Genomic DNA, 15,636 nt, shown 5'->3' with positions numbered 1-15,636 from the left:
AAATTCTAAGATGAAATTTTGGGTTATGAGTCATGCAATGCTGAAGTTATAAGGAAAATATGTGACCACTAACTGGGCTTATTCCCACTGGAAAAGAGGTAGCATGTACAGAATTTTCACATTAAGAAAATTATTAGCCTCTATTGAAGCTATGTGCTCCAAACTAAGACAGGAATCTTGGACATAAAGGCTGAGTTCTAGAACTGAAGAAGGCGGATGTGGGAAATGGCTATGTGTGTGCTAAGCTGTATTTTTACTATTTCAGCATAATTAGAAGCAAACTTATAAGGGCTTTGGAAAGGAAAGGAGAAATTCAAGATTTACCAAAGTGTCCATCACAAGCATGAATTACTTTTGTTGACCCTTAATGGAATTAAAGTTCTTAAAAATAAGTCACATCTGAAAAGTATCACTATCAAGATATGACAAGGGCTCAAGGGATGAATGGAAAATTCAAGCAGAAAACATGATGAGTTAGTCCTGAATCTCTTCAGGCTGCCATGGAAGTGAGGAAGCTGATGGATCCCAGTGCAGCAGAGCAGCATCTCACGTCTTCTCACAGCTCTGCACAGAGCCACTGGCCATATGAACATGGGAGTTCCTACCCACTTTCCAAGCAGAGGCCATTACCAGTACAGTAACAAGAAGGTTTTTGAAAGCATTTTGACAACCCTAAAGGATTAGGATCTTCTACATCTTGCAATTCAAACTGTGATAAAAACAAAACCCAAACACTTAACAGCAGAGCATCTGTTATACAAGGATGTACTTTATGGACACAGAAATTTTGTGATTCAGTTTTGAGCTATTTAGAAGATGGATGAGGCAAGGCACAGGACTCAATAGTGCTTGAGTGATTTGAAGAAGAAATCCTGCTTAGCTTATGCTCCAGCAACAGCCAACATTTCCCAAAGGACTGGCTCTGGGATGTATGACTTTTTTCCCCTTCTTCTGAAATTTCTTGTCTGCTCTTCCTTGTAAGATTATTACTGCTTTACCCTTGAATCTCACTGATCTCCTAAATGGGAATCACATGAAAGTGTAGTCCCATTGCACTTGTTTTGTTGATTCAACACCAACAGAGAGATTCTATCCGCACTAATGGCTCTTCTACCTCTGAGAACTGGATCATGCATGTTAAAGGCTTTCCATTTGTTGAGCTGTGGGGGTAGATACAGAATAGATCTGGCTGCAGGCACTGGGGGGATTTGGCAAGCCAAAGTTGTATGTGTGAATACGTTTGTCATGGAACTGGAAAGGCAATGCATGCCAAGCAACTCAGCCCCTCCATTGGGATTGTCCATCACACTGATATTCATAGGGCCATCTGGTCCCCCCACCCAGCAAAACAAGGTGGGAAACAGCACAGGAGCCATGGCTGGGCTCCTAGTCTGTATTTATCCAGAAAAAGAAAAACCACTGATCTCTGCCAAATGGATTTAATGTCATATCAGGTGAATTCAGGTCAACAAGAAGATGAGGCCAGTTTTATCTGCACTGATAATAAAGCATCCTCTTTGGACAACTAAAAGGAGAGAAAGTGTTACACATTTGGTTTAACGTGACTCACACAGACAAGCTTTAATATCTACATAACTGCATGATTACAAACAGGATCACTTTTTCTGTTTTTCAATCTAACTCTGCAAGGCTAAGAGTCTGGATGATGATGGTCTCCTTAAAATATTATTATTATAATACCATCATAAGAAAGAGGAAATGTGAGCCTGAAAGATAGACTTTACTCTCAGCATTTACGTGGATGTTTTGCAGTCATGGGCAAAGAGCTCACATTTTTCTTGTCTCAGTTTACTGAACTGTGAAATGATAACTGCAGCTCCAGAGCCTGGGAAATCTGATGATACAACTGTGCCTTCAGTTTTTCATATGCAGGATGTGAAAAAGTTGAAAACGTTACTATGACACCATCTTTTCTACTGGCTGTGTACTTACTGCTCTGTGCTTGCAAATACAAGATTCTGTCCTCTAAGGGGTGATTAACACCCCTTCAATACACTTGAAGTTGTATATTTATGTGATATTTCTCCAAAGAATGATGTTATGTGTCCTTTGGTACATCAGCAAATAGAAATGTATAACTCTTTGTATGGTTGTCCGTAGAAAATACAAGAACACTCTGTTTCCAACAGGATATATTATACTGAAAAGGAATACTTTGTTGTAATAAATTTCATAAATGCATTGTTATTATGACTGTTTCTGGAGAAAGCTCAGCAAAAGTAAATCTGCAAGAGGAATATATGAAAATAATGTTGTGAAAGGTTAGCAAGCTTATACTCAATGGCTAGTTTTAAAAATGATAAAAATCAAACATCTAAAGCATACAGAGCTGTTGATGTTTTTCTTCTTATTTTTTCCTTTTTTCTTTTTTTAAATACTCCTATAATCTTCAAAATAACAATTCACATCACAGAAAAACTTAAAATACGTTTTGTCCCACGAGGGATAGTTAGGGCTAAAATAGCTGTTAATTTGCATATGATGTAGATATGTTTATTTTCAGAACAAAATGTAAACGTTTTCTAAGATGTGTCATATTTGTTTCACACTTTCCATGAAACACTGTGGGCATCTGTTTATTTGTAATTTTTGCATAATTTGGCCATAATTTGCTGGATATTTTTCCACTCTTGCTTTCTGAGGGAGGAAAAATATACAATACACAGAGTATTTAACACAAAATGTCCTTTCAGCAAGAGCTGACCTTTGCTCAATTAGTCTTCAGGGGGTAGCTACTCCAGCTCTCGTTTGTTCCCTCCTATTTCTGTAAGTTCAATTAGCTACTTGATTAATTTCCCATATTTTTCTTCCTGGCCTCAGTTAAGGCCTTGTGGGTGTATATCTGTGCACAGCTGCCTGGAAGCAATCCTCAGTCTACCTGGGATAGTCTGATTACTTTTCCTTAGCAAAAATGTGTTGAGATGAGCAGTCACCTGGGAGTAATCAGAAGATCACTGTAGACATCTATGGCTGATGGTGATAAAGTAAGGGGCGGTAGCATCTCTGTGGATAATGCCACTATGTCCCTAAAACCCAATGGCAATGAAAGGAAGACTCGCACCCTCTCCAGTCAATCCTCTCTCCATTCTGTGCAGGTGCACTCTTGCAAGATCATCAGTATACATTAGGGAGAAATTGAGGACAAGAGTTCTTTGATGGCCACCATTACTGTGACAAGTCAGCCTATAAGGATCATTGAAGCTTGGGCATTAGCAAGATTGATTTGTGATAGCACGACACATAGACAGACATGGGAATAGAAACCACGAGGGAAATGAGCATATGTTGGAGGCTCTGAGCTTTGTGGGCAGATATCTTTTTCTTGTCAGTGGTGGATGGGTGCTGAAGCTAATCCAGGAAAGGCTTTGAGGAGGATTGTTCTCATTTCCATCAATAGCACTTCCCATCCTGCCCACCTGCAGCCGTGTACCCACTCTGCTCTCCTTACATCCTCACTTCTCCCTGCCCTTGAGTATTCATTACTCGTGTCAGAGAATCACTCTGCAGTCTATTGCTTTCTAAGCTCCATTTAATCCCTTTAACAAGGGATCATTTGGTAAACCTCAGATCTAAGAGAAAACCTGCAGCAGAGGGAGATCCCAGTGGTAGAAGCAACGTGTTTAACCAAAACCACTGAATCAGAGACTTGCCTTCTGTGCAACACCAATCAGTAACAAGCAAGTGTTATCGTAAATATCTGCTTTCTGGTCTTTTTAATCTTTCTCAAACCAAGATGAATCAGTTGATTTTGTTCTTAGGCAAATTCTTTCCTTTTGTTCATATCTAAGTAAAAAATACAGTGTTCATACAGGCTTTGATGGTAGAACCTTCAGAATAAACACGATAAGAACAAAAGAAATAGTTCTGCAAAACCAGGTTCTCAAAAGCACAAAAAAGCACAAGAAGAGTGTTGTTCCATCATTAGGAATTCCAGGCCAGCTGAGTCAGTGTGCAGTGAGCTGGAGCTCAAGCTGGATATGGACCTAGATACCTCCTTGCTTATCCAGAGCTCATCAGAACACCCTGAACTTTCAGCTGTGCAAATGCAGAGCTAGAAAAAGCACGCAAAAAAAGAGTTCTCTTGGGAGATCTCTTGTTCTTTCTTAACTGTGATTGGGCCAGAAATACTTCAAAGATAGATTTTTCTTGTGACATTTGAAGTTTTCTGTTTCTGATATCAACTACAGAGATGGATATTTATGGGGTTGGAGTTTCAAAAGATCTCAGCTTTCATATAGTCACCAGAATAAATGACCTGCTTTTCAAAAAAGGTCGTGTCAAAAAAGGCACCCATAGGGATCCTGGTGTTCCATAGGGAGCTGGTGAATTCAGAAGTCCCTGGATTCAATTGTAAGCAATTCACTTTTATGTATCTGACCTGAGCTATTTTGAGCTAGAAGTGTGGTTTGTGAAACAAAAAAATGTTGCCAAACCCTTGCAGGCACAAAACCAGGTACAAAGCTGGCTCACTATGAAAAGAAGCATCCTGATCCTCGAGTTCAGAGAAGAAAAAAGAAGATACAGGAAAAAAAAAACAAACAAATGAAGAAAAAAGTCTCTAGGACCTTGGTACACCAAGCTGAGAAGTCTATGTAAGGCTAATTGTCTATTGCCTTTGTTACATGAAAATAATGCAAATAGAATGGAGTCAAGGTCTAATCCAAAATCCACATTTCCCTTATATTGGGCAGAGCTTCTGGGCCAAATGTATGCTTAGCAGGCCCAATGTTTTCCCTGCGACCTTGGTGCACATTCATCCAGACACACCATCCCCTCCTAGAGAAGTTCTTTCAAAAGCTACGTTATTTTCCTTCCAGATGTGCTGTGCTAATGCACAGCTGGCTCTCACTGCAGGTCATGCTGGACACTTTCCTGGTTCTTAGAGACTCTGGGAGACTTCTATTCTATTCTATTCTATTCTATTCCATTCCTCCTATGGCTTATTATGTGCAAGGGGAAAAAAATGCTAAAATGCTCATCCAATCTTTTCCACCCATACTCACAATAACTATGCCTTTGAATTTTAACCGCAGGAAGGTGTCAATAGTGATGTTGCCAGTAGTCTGACCCTTTAATCTCCATTCAGCACATTAATCTCATTCCACAGACCTTAGAAGAAATCTTCACAGGCTACTTCTGACCCAGTACATATTAGCAGTGTGCTCTGGCCAAGAAGTCAGCATGCAGGAGCAGCTGCTCTGATCTGCCAGCTGGGACTTTTGGCTAAAGGAAAGGTGAACCTGGATGCAGTGAAAAACCAGAAAGCAAGGAAGCACTGGGAGACACAGTGTAACAGCAAATTGATCCAGACCAAGTGCATCCCTGTCTGTTACATCCATCACACTCAGAAAGTACTGCCTTGCAGACTTCTGATTACCATTTAATTTCTAAAAGCACTGAAAATTGCATCATTATATGCTTAAGCAGGAACCATCACACATAAATTTTTGTGTATTTGACCCTGAATGTTCCTAGGAGTTTTGCCTTGTGGTCCCACTTGCTGTGAGCTGCCTGGCCCAAATCCAGCTTGTGGCAGCCAGTCCTGGAGCTATAGCCCATCCTTAAGGTGGGCTGACACGTAGCATGGTTCTGCTACTGCTTTACAGCAGCTGCCTTCACAGCAGTAAGCAATCTCCTTTTGAATCAGACCCATCCAGCCATGATTATGCATGAAATAAAACATTATAAAATGGGCCCCCAGAAAGTTGTGAGAAAAATATATTCTAGGTACTGTCAGTTAGATTAGAAGAGCTGCCCAAGTGGCACTTACCTAGCATGCCTTTGTTTGAACTGGATAAGCACATGTCCTTCTCAGCACTGGGCAGAACAAATCCAACCACAAACAGCTCCACCCCATCTGCCATCAGTGCCAACCCTAAAACAAAGAAGAGGGTCCACTGGAAGCGTCCGTGGCCACACTCCTCAATGATGTTTTCATACTGGTGGGCAAGCTGCTCTTCATCCTCCATCCTCTCTGCCATAAGGTCAGCATGGTCTCTGTACTCATCATCCATGGCAGGAGCTCGCTTCTTCTGCTTGGCCTTAATGTCATCTGGGTGTGGGATTCCTTGGTACTCCCCCTCATAGACCTCATCATCTTCATCATGGCCTTCTGTAACATCACTCTGGGCATCTTCTTCATGAGTGGGCTCATCCCCACCACGGTAGTAGCCATCATTGGGTGCGTACCCCTCGTAGTTACCATCCTGGTACCTGTAATCATCTGACACTTGGTTTGTCTCCCTGCCCCCTTGATAGAGGTTTGTGTTTCTGTATCCATCATCCATTGTGAATGCAGATTTCTAAACACTGTATGTAGTTATTCAAATATATGTACTGATTTGTGCAATTTCAGGTCTCAGTTACTTGAGCATTTCTTCTCTCTTTCCCTTGTAACTAATGTGATGCACGGCTTCCCAGGCTCAGAAGGAGAATTACTATATAAAGTTTCTCCCTGACAGTCTCACACAGCTTTTGATAATGCTTCACTTTTCAGCTGTCATGTGTGGTTTGCTGGCTTCTTCCTTGCGTTGGGTAGGAAGAGCTGGGGCTGCTGTCTGGTGAACAGCAAGGGAACAAGCAAATGGCACAGCCAGGGAGCTAGGAGGACTTGACAGGTTTTTCCTGATTCATCATGGAGGTGAAGGTCATGTCCTGAAAAAGGAAACAATAGCAATGAGAGAAAGATAAGCTTACAAGAACACATGCATTGAATTTAACAGCCAACATTTTGAGTGCACATTTTCCATTGTGAAAAATGGCAACAGAATGTTTGGGGAATGCTTTTGCATCTGCAAAATCCAAAGCTTCAGAAAAGAAGGAAAGAAAAAAAATGCATTAAGAGTTGCCAAACTAATTAGAAACCTAGTGTAGAATATAAAGAAACCTAAAGTAGATTGCAATGTCCAAAATTCTGCCATTCCCAGAAGTTCTGCTTCCCACACATACTGTGCTGGTTTCTGAAGAGAACAGAAGGGTACCAAGCTTTCTTGCTTAAACAGAGATCTCTGTTTCTACATGTGTTTCTACCCAGAGCAAGCTCATCCTGAGTACCTATGATGGCTAATATCTTAATGCCACAAAGTATGACCTTGCTTTTCTCTTTCATCCAGATCCCAAAATTAATTTTATTTGATGTCTTCTCTGTTTTTTCTCTGGTGTCTCTCCATCTGTGTGGCAGATGTACAACTAATGGGCTGTGTCTGCCAAAATAAAGTCACCTAAAGTCATACCGAGCTCTGTTCTTTCATATCAAACTATCAACGGAGAACAATTTTCATAGAGAGCAAAAGATAAAGCTAATATGGAATCACTGCTCTCTGCAGGGAAAACCAAGGGAAGCCAAGTCACATCTAAACACATTCTCATTTTAGACACCTGATTTCCATTATTCTTCAAGCAGTTTTGAGCCAGCTGGCTCCCCAGTGTTCTCCTGCATTTGTTGCTGCACACAGCTGTAGAAAGGAGGTTTGGACAGAGATGCATGTGAGAATCACAGCATAGTCATGCCAGAGGAGCCAGCACAAAATGCGGACTTTAAACTTTGAGCTTAAAGAGCAAATCTGCTAATAAATGACATGGCTATATATACTTGTCTGCACATATCAAAGAATTACAGAATCGTTTATGATGGAAATCAAGTCCGGCCATGAACCTGACCTACTGAGTGTCATCACTATACCATGTTCCTTAGTGCCACGTGTGTAGGTGTTGTTACCTAAAAAGCTATCCTATATCAGGATAGAGTTGACAACCATCAGAAATACCTGGGTGGGGTTGAGAGCTCTTGTTTCAATGCTGGAGTGTCACCACCACTAGTTAAAAAAATCCAAGAGCACTTCTGAGACTCAGAACCTCCCAGAATTGAAGTAGCTTTCCCAATTACACAGATTTGTGTTACGACCTAACAGCATGCTCTCCATGATAGTAAAAATGTAGCTCCGTGGAGACTTCTTTTTTTTTGAAAAGTAGGGGAAAGGGTGTTTGAAAGAGAAAACTAAAGAAAGAAAAAGAAAAAGGAAGAAAGAAAGAACAATATGTGCTAGGGATCATTAGTCCTTGCTTTGGAAGTATTTAAGCATAATTTATTGGCAAGCTATGCTTCCAAGTGCCCTCAGAGCAGGAAGTTCAGTGACCTCATTACTCGTCTTCTGGTTGCTACAGAAGTGTAAACTGGGCTTATCATAAAGTGATAATGTTAGTGATGGGTTCCTCTTTGGTCTGTAGGATAGATATCTTGCCCGGAAAAAGGAGCAGCACCCAGAGGCAATCTGTAACTTAGTGCTCTTCAATACTTCACTTGGATACTCCACACTGCTTTCTTCCTTTCATTGCCATTTGCACAGGCAGATTTAGACCCAATTCTTTAATATCCTTTCACTCAAGCTGAGCTGCACTCACTCATATTAGCAGCCCCATTTAGCATTTAGATGAGAAATCATGACTTCTCATAAAGATTGCAGGCTTGGATTACTTTAATTACACTTCACATTGATGCATGAGAGTTTGAGACAAATGTACACATCACAACGAGCCTATTACAACCTGGGCCCTTTTATATTGACAGCTACTGATCCGAGACAGGATGGCACACAGCACATGTCCTCACTAACCTCAGTGTTGGACACAAAAACCCAAAGTTCCATCACTGCCTTGTCAACAAGAATGGCATCAGAAACTCTTCAGTTTATTTTTATGGATATATTTTTCCCTAAGGTATTCTTATGGATATAGCGTTCCCTAAGGAGTATCGTTAAGAAGAGAAAGTAGAGAAACACAATATAGGAAAAATAAGCATATGACTAAAAATATCTGATCTCTGGTGTGAGGCAGAAAAAGACTTTTTTCCACTGATTATTCAGTTTGGGGATTTGTTTGTTTGTTTTGTTGTTATTCTGTTTGGGATTTTTTATTTTTTGGCTAACCTTAACACTGCTGCTCCGGCTATATGATTCAACATCCAGAACAGAGCTTAGCAGTATCATCATTTTCCTGGACAGATGGCAAGGCTGAGTTCTTGGCAAGGATCCTGCAGAAGGAAAAGTGGCAAGAAACGGAGAGATACATATGTGAGTGCTGTTAGAAAAAAGGAATGAGGGGACTTGGTTACAGAGAGATAGAAAGCAAGTGAAATTGAAAGTCAGGGATTGAGTATATGGCTTAATGATCCAAACTATGCACAGAGTAGGTGGGAGATGGCCAGGGGAGGATGGAAGCCCTGGCACTTTATTGTGTTATTGATGCTCCAGTGGTGGAAGAAATAGCACCTTTTGTTCAGTAATCACAGCAGCTCTCCCTTCATACCGAAGGATTATAAACCCATCTCTGTTAGAGCTCAGCCATAATCCTTACTAATTCTTGCTTGACTTTTTGTAACAGTATTTTGCTGCCAAAATAATAATCAGACAGGGAGAAAAGTTTTGGAGGATATGATTGTGACTCTTTTGGATGCAGATGTTATGGGGAACATCAATCAGAAAAAACATTCATTGACCTCTAACAGAGGTGACTGTATCAAAACTGGCATGACTTGCAGGTTTCCAGCAGCCACTTCTCTTTCCATCGAATATCCTAATCCCAAAGTGCTGATGAGAAAAGAGTCACTGAGGAGCTCCCAGTGGGACATTTGAGGATCTGACCCCTGGTTACTGAACGCTAGTCAGAAATTCAGGATGATTTGATTCACTGAAGATCTGATCTCTTCAGAAATATAGATCAGCCTTTGGAATATAAGTTTATATACAATTGCAGATGAATGAATGAGGGCTGTATACACCTGTAGGAAAGAAAATTGCCTCTTAGTCCTCCCATCCCACAAAAAAAGAAGTAATGTTTGTCCTCAAAATTTATGCCCAAACGAAACTGTGGTCATTAAGTATTCTCAAAAGGACCAGAGCACAGCTGAGGGTCAGAAACCCCTTTGATCTGTAGTTGTTTTCTGCTTCATCTCAAGAAATCAAGGCATATGAGTTTTCTAATGAGTGACATTATAGTTGAGAGCAGAACTGAGCTACTTTGCCATGAACTACACAGTGTTTATGCATGTGAGCATGCCAATATAGGGCTATATAGGGTTTTCAGGTGTAAAGTTGTGTTTATTGCTACAACAATCAGCTGTACCTGCGAATACATACAGGAGGCTATCGAGGGCTGGACAACCCCAGAGATGTGAATGCAAAGCTTCCCCATTTGTCTGTAACAGGTGCCTTCAGCAGAGCTTGCTTTGAGCTCTGGATAAAGAGCTGTCTTTTGCTGGGGCCTCCCAGGAGAACACTGCACTAAGTGAAAACTAAGAATAAAAAGCATTTTCTCCTAAGACATCTTTATTGAGAATTTGTTTGATAGGTCTGTAGCACAGCTTCAAATCTTCTCTGTGGAGCTTATTAAGCAAGATATCTGTAACAAGTTTTGTATGAGTAGCTGTGAGTTAAAGAAAAGCAAGATATTTGAGTCATTGACTTGAAATCACCCAGTTCACAGAGCTGGCTTTCAGCAGTGCAGGTGGCACCTGCTGATTGTTTCCCTGTAGCACAGATAGGATACATGGGGTAAGAGTTCTGCCATTATACTTTTTCCCACTGACCCATCCAGAGTGTGCATCAGGCACTGAAATCCATCACCTTATGTGGTGGTGATTTTCACAACAGAGTGACTGAGGGCTGAGCTTGTAATCCACCATGTTACATCATGGATGGAGGGACAGAAAGTCCCCCAGATTGTGGAGGGGAGATTATATTTTATAATATTTTATATTTTTGTGCAGATGCTTTAAAGGTCACATCTAAGACAGTATGTGCTGCAGCAAGCTGGCACAGTGAATATGGAGCAGATGAAACAAGGAACAAGCATCAGTCAAGCAGAATAAACAGCTTTTCTGAATTTAAGGACATAGAATAGTAAATTGGGTGTTCGTGAGACAGAGGAACACTAACAGTAGGAGTTGGAAAGTAATGGTGTAGCAGCACAAAGCTATATAAGGAGGGCCAGACTACACATTAGGGTGCCAGAGAAAGGCCATAAAAGGTCATTTTGACAAGCTGAATATGGATAATGAGTTGAGACAGATGGTGTAAGAGTACGGCAGCTAATAAATAATGAACAGACTTGCTTCAAGGAGCAAAAGGAGGGAGAAATCACAGCTGAAGTCTTAGTCAGAAGGAGGAGGTGAAGGGGAAAAGGACAAACCCAGGGATGATGGGAGAGAATCACAGCAGGAGGACTGGTGGGAGGAGGGTATGGTCTCAAGCACCAGAATTTTGTGGAGATGGTAATTTACACAAAGAAAACTTAGCAATGCATATGCCTGAACTGGAATTCAGCCATCTTGTTGACATTAACATCTTTTTGCAGAGGAAATATTCATGGCCTCTAAGCCTCTCCTAGCTATCTATTCCCCCTTCTCTGCCATTATCGCAGTGCCTAAGCAGCTTATAGTGCTTGTACTTCCACATAAATGAGGGAAAAGTACTTAGGTTTGTTTTTTACATCATAATCAAAGCAAAGATACCTAAGCTTCACAGGGGTATTGAAATGTCCCATAGCCACAGGCCCCCAACAGATCAGCCAAGCTGAGATCTCCTTCTAACTTCTGCATCCATCTTTGACACCACGAGCAAGATGAAGGTGGGCACTGATGCCCACGTAACTCTCTTCCTAATGTGGAGCTGAGGCACAAGACCTGACTGGAGTATCAAGCAATGCTTCCAGATATACCATTATAGATGTAAACCAAGAAGCTAACCCAAGGTCACATAGGGAAGCCACATCAGTGTCCAACATTGAATCCAAGTTTCTGTTATGTCGTTGTCTTTCCCAATATCTTAGAGAGCTAGAGTCTCTTAAATTTTATTGCTTATTAATAAACCAATCTCTTCACCAGCAATGCACCTGACAGCATAAAACTGCAGGTAATTTAGTGCTGATTCAGAAATAACAGTATCCTGGTGCCCTCTAATGAGTTTGACACTTCCATGTGTACTTGCCCTTGAACAGCTTACAGTGTCTAACCTTCCTGGGCCTGGAGTTCCTGACAAGGTCCCAGAGATGACTGTAAGAAGTAACCTTGATTATAAACTGCCCACGATTCAGCAAATTCTCCCTGTGTCAGACAGCAAGCACGCCTGATTAACTATGAACTGCTTAGCTCATTGGCAATGATGTGACTCTAGCTACAAAGGGGATTTCTATTTCATCACACTTGCAATCTGTGTTATTAAATAATGAGCCACTTAATTAACTCATTCATTAATACAGGGCTGTGATGAATAGATTTGCTCCAGAGGCAGAGTTGTGAAAGCAGTTGCAACCCTGAGTGAATTCCAAATGCTGCTTTCTTTCAGAAGAAATTCGATTTGAGAAAGTATCTTTGTTAAATATCTCATTCATTCTACTGCTTCCAGCTAACGCAGTGGTGTCAAAGGTCTGCTGTGTCTGTGCCCCTCCAGCACTCCCTGCTCTTGTCCTTCTCACCTTTCTGCCTTGCCAAAACCTGAAGATCCCCCTCACTTTGGCTCTACTCTCTTGATAGTCTTCAGGGCAGTTGTGCCACAGAATCATTCTTTGTCCAGATCCTTTCAGTAAAGTGGACCTATGAAAAAGATGAGGAGGATGAGGAGAGACTCTTCATTAGGGAGAGTAGTGATTGGACAAGAGGTAACAGCTTTTAACTAAGAGTAGATTTAGATTAGGCATTCGGAAGAAATTCTTTACTCAGAGGGTGGTGAGGCACTGGCACAGCTGCCCAGAGAGGTTGTGGGTGCCACACATCCCTGGAGGTGCTCAAAGCCAGGCTGAATGGGGCCCTGTGTATCCTGAGCTAGTGGGAGGTGTCCCTGCCCATGGTACAGGATTGGCATAGATTGGCATTAATCTTTAAGGTCTCTTTCAGCCCAAACCATTCTATGATCATTTCCTATCTCACAAAGGAAATGATTGTATTGTTCTATTTCCTAGGTTCACCTTCCCATTGGTGTGGGACTGGCAAACCACTCCACAAACCAGAGACAGAAGGACAAATTGTTGAATGTATCTCAAACAAAAACACTTGCAAGGTTTTCCTCTCTTGTTTTCTAAGGGTGTGTTACGGAAGGGCTTTAGCAGAGAATTTCACCAGCTGAGAGCTTTCCCTGCAGGGAACTGTTCCTTTTATTTGGAACTGCTCTTCTCCAGCCCAGGGTGCTCAGGCATCAGTCTCAGGAGACAGTTGCTTGCCAGCTCCAGTGAAGTGTACCAAGTCACTGCCCATGCCAGTACACAGGCTCATTCCAAGAAATCCCCCGTGCTGCAGCCTGTCACAGCCAAACTTATGCTTCCACTGTGTTCCTTAATAGGGTTGTTACTTGTCCATCCTTCTGGGGCTACAAGAAAAATATTCTCAGGAAATGTAGTTATTACAAAGCTAAGAGCTAGATCAAATAAGAAGGGTGATTCTCAAACTAAATCCAGCATCTTTCTCCCTTTTTGCATGATCCTCCAATGCAATTGTACAGGGGCTACAAGAGCTTTTAAAATTGCAGATGCGCTGCTCATGATGAACCTTACCTGTGGAGAAATTGAAGCACAAGAAGCAGCAGATTTAAAGAGATGTTCACTCTGAGACTCTTTTCAAGGTTATTTAGCAGAGAAAGTAAGGGAGTAATTGGCTTTCCTCCATCTATTTTCATAGCATTTAGATTGCTTTGACCATTTTTGGCTATGAAATACTACTAAGGAGACCTGAAACTTGAAGCATCCAGGATCATCCAACAGATAGCACGATGTGGTTACTGTATTTGCTATATGCACACTATGAATGATGTTTTCTTCTTTAAGAAAGCAAGTTGCAAAGCTTGTCTTGGCTGCAAACTGCATGTTGAGTCCTCAGATGCCCAGATCTTTGAAGAACATGGTTTTGAAACAGGCATCTCACAGCAAATCACAAAAATAGATAGATCTTATTTTCACTCACTAGCTGTGCAAACTCAAGTTGCACATAGGGTCTGGAATATATTGGCACTGATTTAACAGCAATACAAGACCTCATATATAGCAACACTGCATTTATACTTGTGTTTTATACCCACGTGGAGGCTTTCAACTCAAAAGAGTCTTCAGCAGCTGCTGAGGAGTATGAGATACAGCAAGAAGGTAGGACAAGGCAGGGTGAAGGACAGAAAGAAAGGGAGAGGAAATGTACTGCTATCTGGAATAGCCAGCCTTGGAAACTGATGTTACCTTGAGGCAGTAAAAGGGCAGAATATATGCAGTTAGGCATAGCACTTTATAGTAGTAAGAAGGCTTTATGTTTGCCTCCCAAATAACCTAATAAATTCCCATGTTCAGGATGGACATTAACGATGAAAAATCTTCATCTCCAAAAATTAATAGGTTCAATATAACATCAGAATAGATCGTAACATAGCTCATCTGTACACAAGAGAGAAAATCCTCACAACCACCTGTTGAGGCAGGGGAAGGATTTAGCTATTATTTATTGCTCAGTGTGACTCATGCTTGTGGGTAGGGACGCGACAGTGCAGATGGGAGTTAAAGTCAAACTGCCGTCAGTGCAATTTATGCCAGGAGAGTTGAATTCAGGCTACTTCTGCTCCTGTATTACGTATGATTCTTCTGTAAAATATGGAAAGGGTACGAAAACAGTTTGAAAAATGCATGCCTGGGCAGCCATTTGTTGGAGCTCAGGCTCGGTTAGAGGCAAGATGGCTCCAGGTCTTGGAGCAGCATTCAGAGCTGCATGGCAGGAGGGAAGCATTACCTGCAGGTTGCTGCAGTAAGGGGTTTTCCTGCAGCCTGGCATCATGCAGAGAGCTCCCTTGGCTCATGGACAGAGTTGATTTCTTCTGGTAGAGTAATCCTGGCTGCCAACTGAAGGCAAAACTGCTGATCCTTCTGCACAGCACCCACAGATCAGACCCTTCTCAGGCAGTTTTGACACCAACCTGACAAATCGCCAGCTGCTCTGATACAGATGGTTGGGGTGCTGCTGACTCTCTCTGCTGGGAGGTGCCAAGGCTTTTCTGCCCTTCTTGGCTCCTTTCTCACTCAGACATTCTGTCTGATTTTTTCTTAATACACTTGCTATCATTTGCAGGAACTTTCCAGCCCCATTGGCTCATGCTGTCAGTCTATTTGTCCCTCAGCTCTGAGATGCTGATGAGCACTATCTGATAGACTTCAAAGGATGAGAAAAGCATCTATGCTTTACTTCCAGCACAAGGCTGCATGAAGTGGGGGATGGAGAATCCAAAGCAGCCCCTGAGCTGATCAACACAGAGAAGGGGAAGATTAGAGAATATTTAATTAGATTCCTAATTATGGAGCTTATTAGCAGTCATAAAATCACCAGGGTTTGGATCGCATAGCAATGGGAATGGCAGATCTCAGAGATACACATCACATAGATAAATGTGATTATTGCTTTGGCTTGATCTCAACTGGAAGAATAGCACACTGCATTATCACTGACTGAAGATGTACCTCTGATGAGTAATTTGTTCTTTCTACAATAAAGGCAAGAGAAAGAAATCACATAGGCACAATTGGGTTCAGGATATTTCAATCCTAAAGTAAATTCAATATGAGAAAAAAAGGGGAGCACCATAGGAAAGCCCACACTGA

At 41.6% G+C, this 15,636-nt stretch overlaps 1 protein-coding gene across 4 annotated transcripts in view; it reads right to left on the bottom strand.

Annotated features, from left to right (window-relative positions):
- The window catches only part of SV2B (synaptic vesicle glycoprotein 2B), a 44,881-nt gene that overhangs the window by 16,274 nt on the left and 12,971 nt on the right, over nt 1-15,636 (bottom strand). For 3 of the 4 annotated variants that reach the window (XM_090149030.1, XM_090149032.1, XM_031588024.2), the window contains exon 2: nt 5,792-6,675. In XM_090149030.1, the coding sequence (XP_090005156.1) occupies nt 5,792-6,308 (517 nt within the window). In that variant the 5' untranslated portion in view covers nt 6,309-6,675. Of the gene's footprint in view, nt 1-5,791; nt 6,676-12,489; nt 12,608-15,636 lie in introns of all 4 variants that reach the window. The other variant, XM_090149031.1, reaches the window with a different exon arrangement.

This window comes from Phasianus colchicus, chromosome 12 (genome assembly GCF_987193195.1).
Source record: "Phasianus colchicus chromosome 12, bPhaCol1.hap1.1, whole genome shotgun sequence".
Classification (NCBI taxonomy): domain Eukaryota; kingdom Metazoa; phylum Chordata; class Aves; order Galliformes; family Phasianidae; genus Phasianus; species Phasianus colchicus.
The sequence above is the reverse complement of the archived record's forward strand: the minus strand, read 5'-3'. Positions and strand labels throughout refer to the sequence as shown.